This window comes from Suncus etruscus, chromosome 7 (assembly GCF_024139225.1).
Source record: "Suncus etruscus isolate mSunEtr1 chromosome 7, mSunEtr1.pri.cur, whole genome shotgun sequence".
NCBI classification, from domain to species: domain Eukaryota; kingdom Metazoa; phylum Chordata; class Mammalia; order Eulipotyphla; family Soricidae; genus Suncus; species Suncus etruscus.
In genome coordinates, this window is record NC_064854.1 from 20,112,078 (window position 1) to 20,129,523 (window position 17,446).

At 50.9% G+C, this 17,446-nt stretch overlaps 1 protein-coding gene across 1 annotated transcript; it reads right to left on the bottom strand.

Moving 5' to 3' along the window:
• Window positions 1-495: 495 nt before the first annotated feature.
• NUDT5 (nudix hydrolase 5) lies at window positions 496-17,417 on the bottom strand. Its single transcript, XM_049777099.1, has 10 exons — window positions 17,298-17,417; window positions 10,449-10,555; window positions 8,516-8,583; window positions 6,188-6,237; window positions 4,930-5,037; window positions 4,551-4,646; window positions 3,653-3,754; window positions 2,174-2,182; window positions 2,038-2,091; window positions 496-689 (listed from the first exon to the last, which is right to left on the bottom strand). Exons 2-10 carry the CDS (start codon window positions 10,509-10,511, stop codon window positions 580-582), a joined length of 660 nt encoding a protein of 219 aa, XP_049633056.1. The 5' UTR covers window positions 10,512-10,555; window positions 17,298-17,417; the 3' UTR covers window positions 496-579.
• Between the last annotated feature and the right edge of the window lie 29 nt (window positions 17,418-17,446).

Here is a 17,446-nt window from a genome sequence, read left to right on the forward strand (position 1 = left end):
GCTACTCTTTTGATTGGTTTTGGGGCCACGCTCAGATGTGCTCAGGAGTTACTTATTCCTGGCAGTGTTTGGGGGACTATATGGGATGCTGAGGAGTGAACGGGGCTGTTTATGTGCAAGGCAAACACCCTCCTTGTTATGCTACTGCTCTGATTCCATGGTGTTACACTTTGAAGCTCTTTGTGATATACTGACCACATATAGCAGCTAATTCAATTAAGGATGGCCCTAGGTAGGATCCTTTTTTATTCTCTTGCTGAAAACATCAAAGAAGTCACCAATATTTGCCTGCCCCATAACAGCTGCTCTGAGACCCGGGGGACGGTCAGCCTGATGAGTGATTTAGGCCCATTTCTTTACAGAAGCACCAAGTCCTTAAAACACAACCCCTGGCTTCAATATCAGTGCCTTTGTGGTGTTCAGTATGGCCACAACTGGGGGGATGATAAGGGGGGAAAGGCTCAGTCCACCTGTTTTAAGACTCGGCACCCCTGAGCATTTGTGCTGCTTTTATTATAAGAAAAGGCTCATTTGCATCTACAGGAGGCTGATACAAAGTCGGGGGGGGGGGGGTGACTCTCAAAACTTGAGGAAGGGCACTTCGAAGGGCTTAGAGTTGGCATGCTGCAGCGCCAGCGCGTACGAGTAGACTCGGGCGTCCACCATGAGGTGCTCGTCAGCCACCAGAGCTAGAGGAGCAAAGACACAAGTCAGCAGACAGGGTGTGTGTGGGGCTCCTTGAGGTTTTAGGTGGGACTCAGGATGCAACTATGTGTGGGAGGGTAGAACTGGGCCAAGACCAAGGCCTTGGGAGTCTGTTTACGTCACCCTGGCCCAACTCTGGCTGCCAGTGGAGGACCAAGTCCCGACATGTGTGAGGGGCTGCCACCTGGCACAGTGGGAATCAGGCCCAATCCAGTCCCTCTACATCTCAACAAGGCTTGTCAGCAAGTGGTATGGTGGTTCTGCACTGGGCCATGGGGCATGATAGTTTGTGAAACCCATGACTTGCCACCTTTTCCTTCTCTTAGACACTTTTCCTGTCTCTTAAAGCCAGAGGAAGGTTGGCAGGTGGAAAAACGTGCAAGGCAAATGCCCTCCCTGCTGTGCTACTGTTCGGACCCCAAAGGAGGAAGGTACTTTAAACAAGGGGACAGAGACACAGCACATTTGAGCCTCCCAAATGCTGATGCCAATGAGCTGCTCTCCTGCCTCTTTCTAGCTGGGGGTGGGGGCACAGAACCAGGGTCAGAGGAATGCAGGGCAAGGGTTTCAAGTTCCATCTATGTGTCATCTTGTTCTCATTTGTTCCTGCTTTCTGAAAAATGCTTTGAGGTTAAGGATTGTGTTCACAATGCTGCTGAGTGATGGCTCTCAGCAGGAACACTGGCCTGGCTCCATTTCGAGATGTTCTAGTTTTGTGAAAGGCAGACTGGGCTCTCCAGAATGAGAACACCCTAAAACACCAAAGATGTGAGGAACAGAATTGTGGCCCCTGTTTTATTGATAGGGCCTGGGGAAGCAGCTCAGATGCCTTCTGAATAGGCAATGAGCCCAGTCTGGCAGGTGGGCTGCACCAGGTCCTGCTCCATCTTCAGGTCCTTGCTGCTAATGTACTTGTAGCAAAGAACAAGGCCACTGGGCCATCCCGAGTTCTTAAAGAGACTGTCAGAGGCTGCCCAGGTATAGACTGACTGCTGCCAATATGACATGGTGAGTCTGGGCCACTCGGCACAGAGCCACCAGTGAGAGGCAGTGCCGGGAACAGATTTACGGGCAGAAGAGTTTGGGCTTGAGAGCAAGAATGCAGTCTGGATGGACTGCCAGAAAGCAGAGCCCGAGGGACTGTGCTGTGACCCTAGAACATTCTGCTCATGTTGTCACCTCGCTGGCCGACGGGGATGACCATCCTTGGCCACCACAATTGCTGACGATTCCTGGGCCTTTTTTGTGCATGAGGTAGAACTGACACACGACTCACTATGGAGCTGCATTTGTGGGGAACTGGAGTGGGGACTGATTTTGGTTCCTACTTACCTGTAAGTCTCTGTAGCAGGTCGTTCTTTGGTAAAGAAAGCACTTCCACAAATTCTACACAGAAAAGCAAGTGAGCAGAGAGCTAAGGCAGAGCCCCACACCCACCGTCAGCTCCCAGTGGCCGCCGGTCACGCACCTCCATCTCCTGCAGAAAAGGAAAGAGTTGAGTGAGCTAGGCCTGTAGGGTGAACAGGCCTGTGAGCAGGACTGGGCAGAACAGCTGCAAGGACAGCACAGCAACATTCGACCGATGTCACTTGGACACGGTAAAACTAACCGACAAGACCCAGTTATTGTTCTTCAAATGAGACGTTTAACAGCAAAATGGTGAATATATTCCAATATGGTTGTATGTACAGCGAATCTAAACAGGCCTGGGGACCGGAGTGATAGCACAGTGGGTATGACTTTTGCATGCAGCTAACTGGGTCCAAATCCTCGGCATCCCATATGGTCCCAGAGCCTGCCAGGAGTGATTTCTGAGTGCAGAGTGAGGAGCAACCTGTGAGCACCAATGGGCGTGACCCGAAAACTAAAACCAACAAACAAATAAATAGGCCTGAATTCACCCTGTTTCCAAAGGCCAATTTGGGGTGCTGGAGAGCTAGCACAGTGGGGAAAGCACTTGCCTTGCATGTGGCCAACCCAGGTTTTAATCCCTGGTACCCCACTCCAAAAATACAAACCAAACCAAACCAAAACCAAAACAAAACAAAAAGCAAACACAAAATACCCAAAACCAAAGTCCCATTTTCTAGCATGAGGCACATTCTCTGAACTCAGGCTCTCATGTCCACCTTGACAGGAGCTTGGTCTCGCCCATAGGGCTCCCGTCTGCTTAAGCCCCATGTTCTGGTTCAGTGGGGAAGAAACACAGCTCCGGGCTCTGGGTAGAAGGCAGAACTATTTGGCAGAGGCTTTCAAGTTTTGGAACTACACTTGCTAAGAAACAGTGCAGAGGTACCAGAGCAATAGCACAGCAGTAAGGGTGTTTGTCTTGTATGCGGCCATTTTGGGTTTGATCCCTGATATCCCACATGGTCCCCCAACCACTGCCAGGAATGGCCTGAGTGCAGAGCCAGGCGCAAACCGTAAGTGCCACCAGGTGGCCCCAAAACCAAAATAAATAAACTGCATAGAGCATAGATTTTGTTAAAATCCTTCCCAAATAAGAAACAAGAAAAGGTGACAAGCTACTGGCAGAGACTAGAGAAATAGTACATGGTCACGGCATTTGCCTTCCACTAGGAGTGGTCAATCATGATTTGAATCCCTAGCACCACAAACAGTCCCTGAGCAATGTCAGGGTCATTCTGAGCACTGCTGGGTGTGGCCCCAGGAAGCAAACAGCCAATGCCTGAATCGTTCTCCACCTGTAGAAGACAGGCCAGTAACAGCCTGGCTTCTTACTGGGCACTATTTTGGTCTGAGACACACCTTTCTGTGGGACTCTGTGACTTAACGTTTTAGATAAAGCACAGCATCCAATCAGTTTGGAAAGGCACAAACTGCAACTCATAAGGGTCTGAGGTCAGAGGCCATGGGACAAGGCCCTCGCCCAACAGCAGGTGGGGAAGCCCCAGCCTCAGTACCACCAGCCCCTGCCAGCACTCACCCGGCTTCGGCTTTGGCCTGACGTTGGTGGCGTCATCTCCGTTAATGGTCACCGTGACGATGTGGGTGGTGCAATTGGACAGGCCAGGATCCATACACACGGCTGCGGGCAGGAGGTACAAGACACTTTCTCAGCAAATTTAGCTGGAACGCACGCTTGGGTGTGTGGGAATTCTGGGGCTGAGACCAGCACTGTATGGGCCTCTGAACCTCACTGGGTTTGACACCCCAACTTGTGCCTCCTGTTTACTGGGTCTGCTGCTCACTATGGGGCATGTGTGGTCAGATTCATTTTCCTCAGTGTTCCTAAGGCTGGGGTTAGTAAAAGATGCCAACATGCTTTAAAAAATTCTTTGATTCCACCAACAAAAATGTGCTTGATGAACCTGGGGCCTTGGTGCTCCCGAGTCACTTGGAAAATCCACAGCTGCCATTTGGGCCGTGAATAGAAAAGGATCACCAAGAAGCAAACATATCTCCCAATATCTCACTTTATTTCAAGTGACTCTTCAGTTTGGAAATACTCATAGGGAGTGACAATACAGCAGACAGGGCACTTCCTTTGCATTCAATTGACTCAGTTCCCTCCCAATCGCCCCACATGGTGATTCCTGAGTGCAGAGTGTGGAGTAACCGGAGCACTGCCTAGTGTGGCCCCAAACACCAAATAAATAGAAAAACATGGCGGGATGTGGCGGGAGCTGCAGTGGGAGACATGCAGAATGCAGGGGGGTAGTGTCAGACTCGACTCAGCCTGTCCCACATGGGACACTCCTCAAACCAGTTCCCATGGGGGAGACTCACTGGGACATGGGTCCTAGTGGAACCTGCCAGAGTCTGGGCATAAGGATCCCCCAAAGCCGAGTGATGTGCCCCCAAGACTGGTTCATGGCACTGACCTGGGGAACATTCCGCGATGTCCCCTCTGTAGCCCGTTTCCTCCTCCAGCTCCCGGAGAGCAGCTGCCTCTGGGCTCTCGTCACCATCGATGAGACCTGGAAGGAGGAGGGGCGGGGCTGCGGGAGCACTAGGAGCATGAGAACCCCACCCCCAGGGCCTGCTGAGGGGAGAGCCTTGGGTGGGGGAATGGCCAGAGGAGCCCAAGCCCCTGTCAGGGAAGAGGGGGAACAGGAAGGACGGGAATACTTCTGCGACTGACTAGAAAGGAGTGAAAAAAAAATGTAAAGAGAAGAGACAGGTCTGGGGCAAGAGACATGGGAGACAGGCAGAGCGAATGGAAGATGTGGTTCCAAACCCCAGCACTGCCACCTCACTCACCTGCAGGGAACTCCAGGCAGTAGCCCCCCATGGGCGGGCGGAACTGCTTAACCAGCACGATGCACTCATAGTGCAGGGTCCGCTGCAGCACAGGGATGATGGACACTCCTGGAGGGGAACAGTGCCCAGGAACCCGGCTCAGAGCCTGATGCACTGATGGGCCTCCCCACCCGTATTAGCCCACTGCCCACCACCTGCTGAGGCGTGACATGACCAACAAGGCTGGTGACTGACTGGTCACCTGGAGGCGCTGCGTCTCCTTCATAAAACACTCTGGTGGCTATGTTTTCAAAACAGTCATGGCAGGGGAGGGGGCTGGACCTCTGCACCACATATGGTCCCCCCACACTGAGGAGAGCACCACAGGGTATGTACCCCCCTACTACCAAAACAGACAAGCATTAGCCCCAGGTGATGGCAAAGCTTTAAGTCTGCACTAATCTCCCAGACTGTTCCTTGGCTCTGAGCAGACAGAACCCAGGGAATGTAACTTTGGACTACATGTCTGTGGAACAATAAATCATCTTCACACTCATAGATTCACACGCACTGTTTCCCAATAAATAAGTTTTTTTTTATTGGGGGGGGGCACTCCTGCAGCGCAGGCTTGGGGGACCATATGGGATGCTGAGGATTGAACCTGGGTTGGCCACATGCAAGACAGACACCCTTCCTGTCATGCTATTGCTCAATCCCCAAGAATAAATTAGTTTTTGCCACAAGTTACTGGGCCTGAAAACCAAACAATAAGGTTTCTGTCAGGAAGACAGTGTGTGACACTGTTCGATGTCAGGAAAAATGGGAACAAAATAGAGCGGAGATATGGGACAGAGACACAGGAAGATGAAGGCCTACTGTCCGCCCACCTGACGAGAGGAGCTTCCCAGGACTGACTCAGGCATCTCAGGCCACAGCGGTCAGATATGGATAAGAGAGTCCCAGCCAATAGTTTCTTCTGTTCCAACACTTTATAAAGCACATGCCAAGTCATTTCCCCAGGGAAAGGCAGAATGAAAAGGACTTTTGGGAACCGGAACTTCTATGGAAGGGTAAATGGCCTCAGGTGACACCAGACTGTGATCTGTGCTAAGCATTGGTCCCACTTCCCCTCAGAAACACTTTGTAGGACTATAAGATCATTAGGAAGCTCCAGAGTCTTGGCCCAGTGGTGGGAGGTGGAGAGGGGCTCTGAGGTCTGGGGCACAGTAATCCCACTGGCCCCTGTCATGTGTGGGGCTGGGGAGGGTGCCCCACCTACCATCCGCGGACTGTCCTGTCCTGGTGGTTCGCTTCACAGTTTCCCAGGTCCTGTTAAAGCAGAGAAGAGAGAGCCATGAGAGCAGCAGAGACTGAAGGGTCCTGTTCAAACACAGCAGGCAGTGCCCTCAGAGAACGAGAGCTGCGGGGGGAAGCTGAGATGACTGTCTGGGAAAGACGGTGGGAAACCAAGTCCCTGGGATGTCCCACCAGCCAGATGTGCAGCAGTGGGGCAGTGGGAGCGAAAATGCAGGAACTGGGCAAGCCCAAAGACTAACAGCCGCATCTCTCAGCAGTAGCTGTTGTTTGTCTCAAACCCTCGCTCAAGACACCTCCTAGGCTGGGACCTGCCATGCTACCTGCCTGCTGAATAGGAAAGTGAGGGGCCACTGGTGTCAGAGGGGACGTGAGGTCAACAGCTCCTGCTGTTCAATTAGCTCAGGCAGAAAGGGCTGTGATAGAAACAGGTGAGTTCTGAGGGGGACATGACCCATGGCCACACTCTCCAGAGGGGCACTCGGATCCCATCTGAGAGCTAGAGGGGTGGGGAGGAGAGGCTGGAGCTTCTAAAGTGTGGCCAGTTACTATTTTTTTTAAAAAAAGTTCTAATATTCCAAAAACAACGTTGTTAGACTGGAGCATTAGAACAGTGGAGAGGGCGTTTGCCTTGCATATGGCCAACCTGGGTTCAGTCTCTGCCATACCATAGGGTACCCTGAGCCTGTCCGGGAGTACTTTCCAAGTGCAGATCCAGGAGTAGCCAAAGTAAAGCTGGGTGTAGCCCCAAAACAGAAAACAAAAACAAAAAAAAATGTTTCCGTTAGGCTACAGCAATAGCACAGCAGGGCAGGATGTTTACTTGCATGTGGCTGACCTGGGTTCAGTCCCTGACATTCCATATGGTCCCGAGTCTGCCAGGATTGGTTTCTGAACACAGAGCAAGTACTGCTGGGTGTAGCCCCAAACCCATAAAAACATTAAAAATAACCGTAACAATTTGAGGATGCCAGAGAGTGCAGAAGAAAGGTGCTCTCCTTGCCTGTGGCGGGCTGTTACACAAACACCCAATACTGCAGATGGTCTCCCCAAGCATGGCCAGGGATCCCTCCTGAGCAGAGCTGGATCAGTCCCTGAGTACTGCTTGTGTTCCCCTATGAAACATGGTCAGTGTCAGCATCCACATGGCACATGGCACTTTCTGGTCCCGCTCCCCAATGCTGTGACCAGGTTTCTCAGTATGGCACTCAGAGACTCAAGGGTGAAGAGGACAGGCAGGTGTCACGGCAATACCCAGGCCCCCAACATTCCTGTTAGTAGCAAGAAACCAACCAACACGCTACTCAGTTAGTCACAGCACACTCGAGCTAAGACACCTCTGGGTGGGCGCTGCCGCCGCTGGGGAATGTGGGTCCTGAGCCAGTGGCAGCAAAGCCTGGGATCCCGTCCCCCAGAAACTAGGAACAAAGAGACAGAGAGGGGCATCATGACCCAGGGCATTGGGGTCACGGAGGTGGGCTTGGGGCCACAGTGCACTGAGGAACTCCCAGCACGTCATCCTCAAGGCCCTGTGGTAGGGACACGTGCCTATGTACCTGCCTGACTCAGGCACCCCCCTACCCCCCAAACCCCCCACTCCCTAGTCTGCCCTGAGCTGTTTTTAATGGCCCTGGGGCAGGGCACAGGGGGCCTAGAAGCCAATTAGGCACCTCTGACAGATTCCCTTTGTCAGAGTGAGCCCAGTTGTGCCTTTCCACCCCCAACAGCAAGGAGACAAAAGGTGACTTCTGCTCTGGCCTAAATATTTTTTGGGTAGGTACTGGGGACAGTCTGTGTGCATGGGAATGAAGGGCCCCCCTCAACCCCATGGCTGTGCTCAGCAGAAGTGGTCAGCCAGTCAGCCAGTGCCAGGCCCCATGAAGATCCCGGAAGAGGGAGGCAGCCATGAAATGTTGGGAGGGACATACCACCGTGCTTCCTTCCCTCAAATACCCTCAAAACGATTACTGAGGGGCAAAACCAGTAGTTACCAATAATTAAACCAGGCTCAGAGCCAAGTTTTCTGTCTCCATTGGCTTGCTCAGGCCAGATGGGTCATTAAAATCCTGAGTAGTTCCTGTTCTACAGCTACAAAGTCCCTTTCCTTGGAGATTCATTCAACCTCCATCATTCTATAGACACAAGACACCAAGGAAAGGGAAAACAGCTAGATTAAATGATTTAAAATGAGCCTACAATGAGAAAGCCTGGTAATGGGGAAGGAGGATGACAATGAGAAAAATACTCAGGTTTACGAGGAAGCCCAGAGATTCGAAGGCGGAGGAGAGTTTACCTCGTTTTTCCTGTAGGGTCCCTGTAAGTCGTTCTTTCCAGCTTCACCCATTTTCCTTCTGAAATTAACTGCAAGGAGACCAGACAGTTAATCTGGGCACCCCTCACACTGTGCTGCTGCCCAGCTGGGGGTCTGCACCACAGGGTATGGATCTAGTGTTTCAGATCCATGTTGGAATCACCAGGGGCTTCCAGTGGGGTGTGGGAGGGATTCCTGGGCGGCAGAGGCATCTAAAGCAGGAGTCCTCAAACTTTTTAAATAGGGGGTCAGTTCACTATCCCTCACACTATTGGAGGGCTGGACTGTAGTTTAAAAAAAAAAAAACTACGGGGGTTGGAACGATAGCACAGAGGCAGGGTGTTTGCCTTGCACGCAGCTGACCTGGGATGAACTTGGATTCGATCCCAGTATCTCATATGGTCCCCCTGAGCCTTCAAGGAGCAATTTCTGAGTATGGCCCAAAAACAAAACAAACAAACAAAAAACATGAACAAATTCCTATGCACACTGTGCATGTCTTTACCACAAGAAAAGATGAACAAGTAAAGTCAAATCGACAAACTTACCAATATTTCAATGGGTTCTATGGGTCTGCTTTTGGCAGGTCATAGTTTGAGGACCCCTGCCTGAGAGTCGAGAGACAGAGAGAAGGAGGGAATCAGAGAGTGGTGCAGATTCCACACATGTGCAGTGCAGGCCTGGGACAAGTGATTTAAAATGAGTTAGTCAGGGCCCGGAGAGATAGCACAGCGGCTTTTTGCCTCGCAAGCAGCCGATCCAGGACCAAAGGTGGTTGGTTCGAATCCCGGTGTCCCATATGGTCCCCCGTGCCTGCCAGGAGCTATTTCTGAGCAGACAGCCAGGAGGAACCCCTGAGCAATGCCGGGTGTGGCCCAAAAACCAAAAACCAAAAACCAAAAAAAAAAAAAAAAAAAAAGAGTCAGTCCACCTTTGAGGAATGTCCTGCTAAGCAGGACAGGCAGTGACTGACAGGTCAGATAAATGTTCCTGACAGGATACAGTTTGAGAACCCCTGCTCTAAAGACTGGGGACAGAGGTAGAGGAGGGTACAGATGCGGGGTATGGGGAGAAGAGCACCCAGTAGCCGGGGGTGTGCCAGGGTGCTCAGGCCTGAGTTTTCAGGCCGGAAAACTCATTGGCATCCTACTGACAACAAGAAAGCTAATGAAAGAAGATGGGATCCCGCCTGAGAGGGGCAGGGTGCTCCACTGAACTGAGGACTCTTCTCACTAGCCTGCCTTCCTCTTCTAGTTAACAGCAACACCCTAATAAAGACCAGGTCTGTTCCAACAACTTGGGAAGACTTTTAAACCCGAAAGTTGTCTCTGTCTCTTTCCTCGGCCCCAAAGGGTCACCACTGTTCTTACAACTACCTGGGGTCATCCACGGCTAAGCTTGAAAGCCCCAGGGCTAAAAAGTGATTCCCTCTTCCTCCAAGGAAGTATTTCATGAACACAGAGGCAGTTGTAAAAAAGAAAAGAGCCTGTTCCTAGAAAAAGGAGCTCATTTGGTGCTCCTGCCATGAGCAAAATGCTTCTAGCCCTCTAATGGCAGTAGGATAACCGTTGTTTACTTTCGTTTATTTTGGGGGATGGCGTTCTTTCATAACACTGCAGTGTCAGCATGCTGCTCTGTCCCTGGACCAGCCCTGCCATGTCCTGCTGGAACCAGGCTGGCATTTGGTAGTGTTGGCTTTTCCAGCCACCGGGCGGTGCCCAGGGCTTATCCCTGACTCTATGGTGGTGCCGGGGATTGAAACCAGGGTCGGGTCCTGCGAGGAAAGTGCCTGAGCCCTAGGACTGTCCCTTCAAGCCTAAGCACGTCCATTTTACAAGTGTCTCCAGTGAGTAAGAACAGTTGTTCATGCGCGACCGCACGTCCCCAGGAGGTGCCTGTCGAGAAGAGGCTGTACCTCCTCGGAAAGAACCGTCTGTTTGGAATCCGGACAAGAACCTGCCGTTTCCTGGTTTTCCATGTTCAAACCAGTCAGTCTAGTTTCTCCAGGCCAGAGAAGTTCGGCTGTAAGAGAAAGACATTTGTTTAGATATTCTTTTCTGGGAAAGAAGCATCTGTCCCTCTTCAGTCATAAAACAGAAAAAATAACCCAACACACTCTTATTGTGCTTAGACATGAGACACAATGGCACAGTGAGCATGTCATAACCTCGTGGAGGGAATGAATGGAGAGCACTGGGGCGCTCTTCCCTAGTGCCTGAGATTTCAGGCAGCTTGTGACCTGCCAAGGCTTGTTCTCTAGAAGGTTCCCCAACTACCTGTCATTATGTGATCAAGGGAGCGAAAAACCCAATTTTAAAATTATCTTGGCACGAAGTTGAAAGCTGCATGCTTCCTTATTTCAAGGGGACCTGCAGACTGTCAAAAAAACCCGCCAAAGCCAATCAATAGAGGTGAAGTGGGAGATGTCTTTTTTAGCAAACAGAATCAGATATACACATGCAGAGGGATGAAATTAGGACACTAAGTTGCACCATATTAAAAATAAAAATGAACCCCAAATGGATCACAGACCAAAATGTAAAACTCTTTTTTTGTGTGTGTTTTTTTTTTGAGTCACACCCGGCAGTGCTCAGGGGTTGCTCCTGGCTCTATGCTCAGAAATCACCCCCGGCAGGCACAGGGGACCATATGGGATGCCGGGATTTGAACCAACAACCTTCTGCATGAAAGGCAAATGCCTTACCTCCATGCTATCTCTCCGGTCCCCAAAATGTAAAACTCTTAAGAAAAAATAAATCACTTCCCCTGAGCCTGTGTGGAATAAAAAATGAGAGAAGGGTTGGTGAAAGCAGCTCTGGAGTTTGAGGACCATGGGGTCCTGGACAGCACTGGGGTGACCCCTGATACTGCTGAATATTTGTCCCCAGACCTCCCCCAAAACACCTTTATGGTTTTGGCTTGAGCAATATCTCCTGAATACAAAATTAAAGCACAAGCAATCAAAGAAAAATCTGAACTTTATCAGCATGAACTACTTTTAAGGGCTGGAGAGGCAGTACTGTTGAAGATAAAGCGCTTGCCTCTTTACTTTCTCTTAAGGCCCACGGCTTTGTAGATTATTTTACGAGCAAATCTAGTATTTTAATCGCCATTAAGCATTTGGGCAAAGGAGCAAAATTTGAAGTATTGGGTGAGGCAATGAACAGAACCCAAAAACTCAATTCTCTGTTAAAGAACCATGGGGGGGCCAGAGCAACAGCACAGTAGGTAGGTCATTTACCTTGCATGTGGCTGATTTAGGTTTGATCCAGGCATCCCATATGGTCCCCTGAGCCTGTCAGGAGTGATTTCTGAGCATAAAGTCATGAGTAACCCCTGAGTGCTGCTGGGTGTGGCCCCAAACCCCAAACCCAAACCCCCCCCCCAAAAAAAAAAGAAAAGAAAAGAGCCATGGGGTGAGGATGAGTCAAGATTCTCCTCTGCATATCTCTGGATGGTGGCTGGAAAAGCCAACACTTCCAGGTGCCAGCCTGGTTCCAGCAGGACATGGCAGGGCTGGTTCAGGGACAGAGCAGCGTGCTGACACTGCAGTGTGATGGAGGAATATTAAGTAGCTCAGGCAGGGAAGTAGATGGGGGCAGGGACCCACTGCAGGGGGACAGGAAAGACCCCACAATTCTAATGATCACTGGAGAGCCCAGAAGGCAGCCAGGGGCGAGCAATGGTTCCAGGGACATGGCAGGCTGCTGACTCTTTTGGTTTGCATTAGGGTCACACCAGTGGTGCTCAGGACTCTGTACTCAGGTTAATCTGTACTCTGGGTTAATCGCTCCTGGTGAAGTTGGGGGACCATATGGGGTTCTGGAGGGTGGAATTGCACCCAGGTCAGCCATGTGCAAGGCAAGAGTACATGACCCACTATCCTGAGAAAGTTAGGGCCTTACAGGCCAAGTCACTTACTGATAAGAGGCCATAAATCTATTTCCAAACACAATTTCCACAATCCCTACATTGTCACAGGACTCCCCGTGGGGGGCCCAGTCTGCTGCTTTGGTAGGGAGGGAGGGGAAGGCAGGTGGCAGGTGCATTCACTTTTCAAGTAATCCAGTCTCCTCCACATGCCCCAATTCAAAGGAATGGGCCCTTCTCCCAGGTTAGTCTGAAGCTTGAGAGGAGTGACATCAGCTGCTCCTTTGAGCCCCTCCCGCCTAGTTTACCAGCTCCCCGAAAATTGCCAAAGAAAGGTTTTTCTATTGCATAGATAGAAAATTAAGTTCAAACAGGAATCCAGATTCATGGGGTTCATTTGGAGAATGTCAAAAGCCAGGTTGTTCCCAAAATGAGGGTCCCAAGAGAGCTAATGGGCAAAGAAATCAACAAGGCGCCACTGAAAGAAATTAACTTGAAGTGATCAGTTTCTGCCTAAATAACAGTCCAGGGGCCGGAGTGATAGCACAGCGGCTGCCCAGGATGGACCTGCCCAGGATGAACCAACCTGGGTTCAATCCCAGGTGTTCCATATGGTCCCCCAAGCCAGGATCGATTTCTGAGCGCATAGCCAGGAGTAACCCCTGAGTGTCACCAGGTGTGGTCAACAAAACAAAACAAAACAAAACAAAACACAACAAAAAACAGTCCAGATTGTGTGGTTGGTCAAGTCAAGCAAAGGCAGGTCCAAGTCATCACAGAAGAGCCACCAGAGCAAAGAGGGACTAGAGAGAGAGAGAGTACAGGGGCCAAGGTGCTTGCTTTGAATGCGGCTGGTCCAGATTTGATCCTCAGCACCAGATGTGGTTCCTCCACATGGGATCAAACTCAATCAGCCATGTGTAGGGCAAGAGCCATTACCAGCTGTCCTATTGGCCCGGCTTCCTGAACTGAATTGTTAACACTGGAAAGTCGCAACATTTTTTATCCCTTTCCCATTGCTGCTAGATGTGGCTGTTGGGTGAGCAAGGAGGGAAGTGACTTTTTACAGAAATGATGCTATGTGAGGATTCAGAATTATTTACTTAGCAGATGATTTCTAATCGTTATAATTAGTTCTTGCCAAGCAGGAGTGAAGTCATTATTACAATGACCATTGGCAAGGTTAACTGGTTAAAGCCACCGGCAATGAAATCTGTACAGAATCTGACAGTGCAGCCAGGGATGAAAGGTTTGTACCAGGGTCAAAGTCATGGCAAGGAAAAGACCGAATTCTTTGCGGAGGATATGTCCCACATTGCATTGCAACTGCTCTCTCTGGCTAAGAGGTTAAACTAATTGGGAGTGCCTGGGACAGGACAAAGGGGTGAGACTATCCAACTTGGAACTCACTGAGTTGCAGATATTGGCAAGATTTCCCAGAGAGATCAGGAAGGTACCTCAGGGAGGGCAGGAGCATGTCTGCACGTGGCAGGTCTGGAACTGACTCCTGGGCTGGAGGCTCCTTGAGCATCACCACCGGTACAGTCCCAAACCGCAACACCCCCCCCCACACACAAAAAAATAGGATTTCCAAGTGAAAAAACAAACAAGGGGCTGGAGAGATAGCATGGAGGTAGGGCATTTGCCCGCAAGCAAAAGGACGGTGGTTCGAATCCCTGTATCCCATACGGTCCCCTGAGGCTGCCAGGAGCGATTTCTGAGTGTTGGGCCAGGAATAATCCTGAGTGCTGCCAAGTGTGACCCAAAAACCATCCAACCAATCAAACAAACAAACAAAAACAACCAGAAGATACCAATCTATTTATATATATTTAGAAGGAATATTTTTCATTAATCTGTAATTACATAACCTCTCCTCCCAACTCCTTGGATTTAAATATTTCAATATACACGAGAAAAAAGTCACCTCATTGTTATATAGCTTTATACTGAAGAAACGTGTTTTTGAGGGGCAAGGGTTTGGGGGAAACACCCTGTAATGCTCAGGGCTTACTCCTAACTCTGCACTCAGGGATCACACCTGGTGAGCTCACCATATGGAACCACTGGATCAAACCTGGGACTACCATGTGCAAGGCAAGTGCCCCTCCCAGGTGTACTGTGGTTCTAGTTCAATGAAAGAACTTGACTTCGTTGTTAAATGAGTCACTCAGGATGGTTAGAAAATAACCTATTTTGTGGGCTCCTTTCAAATCCTTTAGCTTCTGGCCCTAGGCTAGGATGTTGGTTAAAAGTGTAACCAGTAGCTTAGAGCAGTGCTCTGGAGGAAGTCAAGGTCTAGCATGCAAATCCTTCACTGGGCCCTTGGGCTGTCTCCCAAGTCAAGTGCGGATAATATGTCAAGTTTCCAGGGCTGTTCATGCTGGGTCCCAGTATTAACAACCCAGACTAAGTAGGCTCTAAGCAGATTCTTCCCCTCTATTGTCTCCTTCACTGCTAACCATTCCTGCCTTGCACAGAAAATCGACAACCACCCTCAGTGCTAACTTGGTTTCTTGGTCCAATCAAAACAACTTTTATTGGGCCAGATGGCACTCTGAAAAGGTGGCATGGGGAGGGGGGGCTAGAATAAAAATAGCACCGCGGGGAGGACATTCTTTCCCTTGCATGCTGCTGATCCAGGTTTGATCCCAGACATCCCCTAGGACCCCCTGAGCCTACAAAAGAGTGATTTCTGAGAGCAGAGCCAAGAGCCACCCCTGAGCGCCGCAGGGTGTTGCCCCCAAACAAACAAAAACTCTTATTGGTTGATAGCGCCACAGCGGGGACTCAGGGGCTTGTAGAATAGGGTTTTGTGGACACATCCTATTTTGGGCTAGGGTTTCCTGAGAACCGCTGCGAAGGGCTTGCTCCTCCCCCCCAAAGGGGAGCACATTATCATCTAGGTACTTCTGGTAATGCATCTTTCAAAGTAAGCTACCAAGGAAATCACTAAGCCAGTACATTTTTGATAAAGTGAGTGTATGTGTGTGTGTGATTTCTACCACCACCCAGCCAAAAGATCCTAATCCATCTAACAAGCCTTTGTTGTTGTTGGTGGTGGGGTATTTAGCTTTCAGGTGGTACAATCCGAAACGTGCGTCCTTAGCGGGGTGCATGGGAACGCACACTCAAGGGATCACCAGTGATTTCTTCCTTCCTTTTTTTTTTTTTTTTTGTTTGTTTTTGGGCCACACCCGTTGACGCTCAGAGGTTACTCCTGGCTATGCGCTCAGAAGTTGCTCCTGGCTTGGGGGACCATATGGGACACCGGGGGATCGAACTGCGGTCCGTCCAAGGCTAGCGCAGGCAAGGCAGGCACCTTACCTCTTGCGCCACCGCCCGGCCCCCTCTTCCTCCTTTTTAAAAAATCTTTTCTGGGGGTTACACCCGGCAGTGCTCTACAGTCAGAAATCGCTCATGGCAGGCTCGGGGGACTACATGGGATTCGAACCACGGTCCTTCTACATGCAAGGCAAACACCCTACCTCCATGCTATCTCTCCAGCCCTATTCCTCTATTATTTTTTTTTTTTTTTTGAGAGAAACAAGAGAACTTTCCAAAGACCCCCTGTCCATGTTCTGGTCGCCCTCTGGGTGAGACCACCAGCAAAGGACTTGGATGGGGGACTCCAAGTTTGGGAGCTGCGGATGGGGCCTGAGCAGCGGGCAAAGGAGCCCCAGGACGCACGACTGCGGGGACCAGCAAAGGCCAAGGCTGGTTGCGCTCCTTCCATGCCTGGCCCCACCCATTCCCTCGGGAGCAGATGATCCAACCTCGGCCCTGAGTGGACTAAGCGGACACCGGGTGGTGGGTGGTGTGTGTGTGTGTGTGTGTGTGTGTGTGTGTGTGTGTGTGTGTGTGTGTGTGTGTGTGTGTGTGTGTGTGTGTGTGTGTGTAAGAGAGTGGGAGAGAGAGGAGACAGAGAGAGTGAGAGAAAGAGAGACTGAAAGAGAGAGACAGAGAGAGAACGAGAGAGGAGAGAAAGGGACAGAGAGAAAGAGGAGAGAAAGGGACAGAAAGAGGAGAGAAAGAGGAAAGAGACAGTGAAAGAGGAGAGAGACGGAGGAGGAGACAGAGTGGAGAGAGACAGAGAGAGAACAAGAAGAGACAGAGAAGAGAGAAAGAAAGAGACAGAACGAGAGAGACAGAGAGACAGAAAGAAAGAGTACGAGAAGAAAGTGACACAGAGAGAAAGAAAAATGACAGAACGAGAGAAAAGGGGAGCACAAGAGACGGAGAGAATGAGAGAAAGAGAGACAGAAAGAGAACAAGAGAGGAAAGAGACAGGACGAGAGAGAGACTGAGAAAGAGAGAGAACCAGAGACAGAGAAAGAGGAGAGGGGCAGAAAGAGATAGAGACAGAGAACGAGAAAGAGGGAAAGGGAGAAGAGACGGAGAGAATGAGAGAGAGAGAGGAGAGAGACAGAGACAGAGAGACAGAGAGACAGTGACAGAGAGAGAAACAGAGACAGAGAGACAGGGGAGAGAGACAGAGAGAGGGAGAGAGAGACAGAGAGAGAGAGGGAGAGGGAGAGACAGAGAGAGATAGAGACAGAAAGACACAGAGAGACACAGAGAGCCAGAGAGAGAGAGAGAGAGACAGAGAGAGACGGAGACAGACGGAGAGAGAGCCAGAGCCAGAGAGACAGAGACAGGGAGAGAGACAGAGAGACAGAGGGGGGGGGGAGAGCCCCGCGCTCCGAGCACCGACGGGAGCGCAAAGGACGAGTCTCTGCGGGTGCGAGCGAGGCGCGTGGCGTGCAGCCGGCCCGCGACCCCCGCGCCTGCCCCGCGCGCTCGGGCTCCAGCTGTGCGCAGCGTGTGTGTGGGGTGGGGACCCCCAAAGCACGCGAACCGGGGATCGGGGGACCCCGCCTGCCCAGCGTGGTACCTCAAGACCCAAAGGCGCAGCCGAGGGCGGCGGGCGCGAACGCGGGGTGCGATGCGATGCGACGCGATGCGATGCGACGCGGAGCGATGCTACAGTGGGACACCCAGAGGCATCTCGCGGTCGCCGGAGGCTCAACGCGCGCGCGGCCC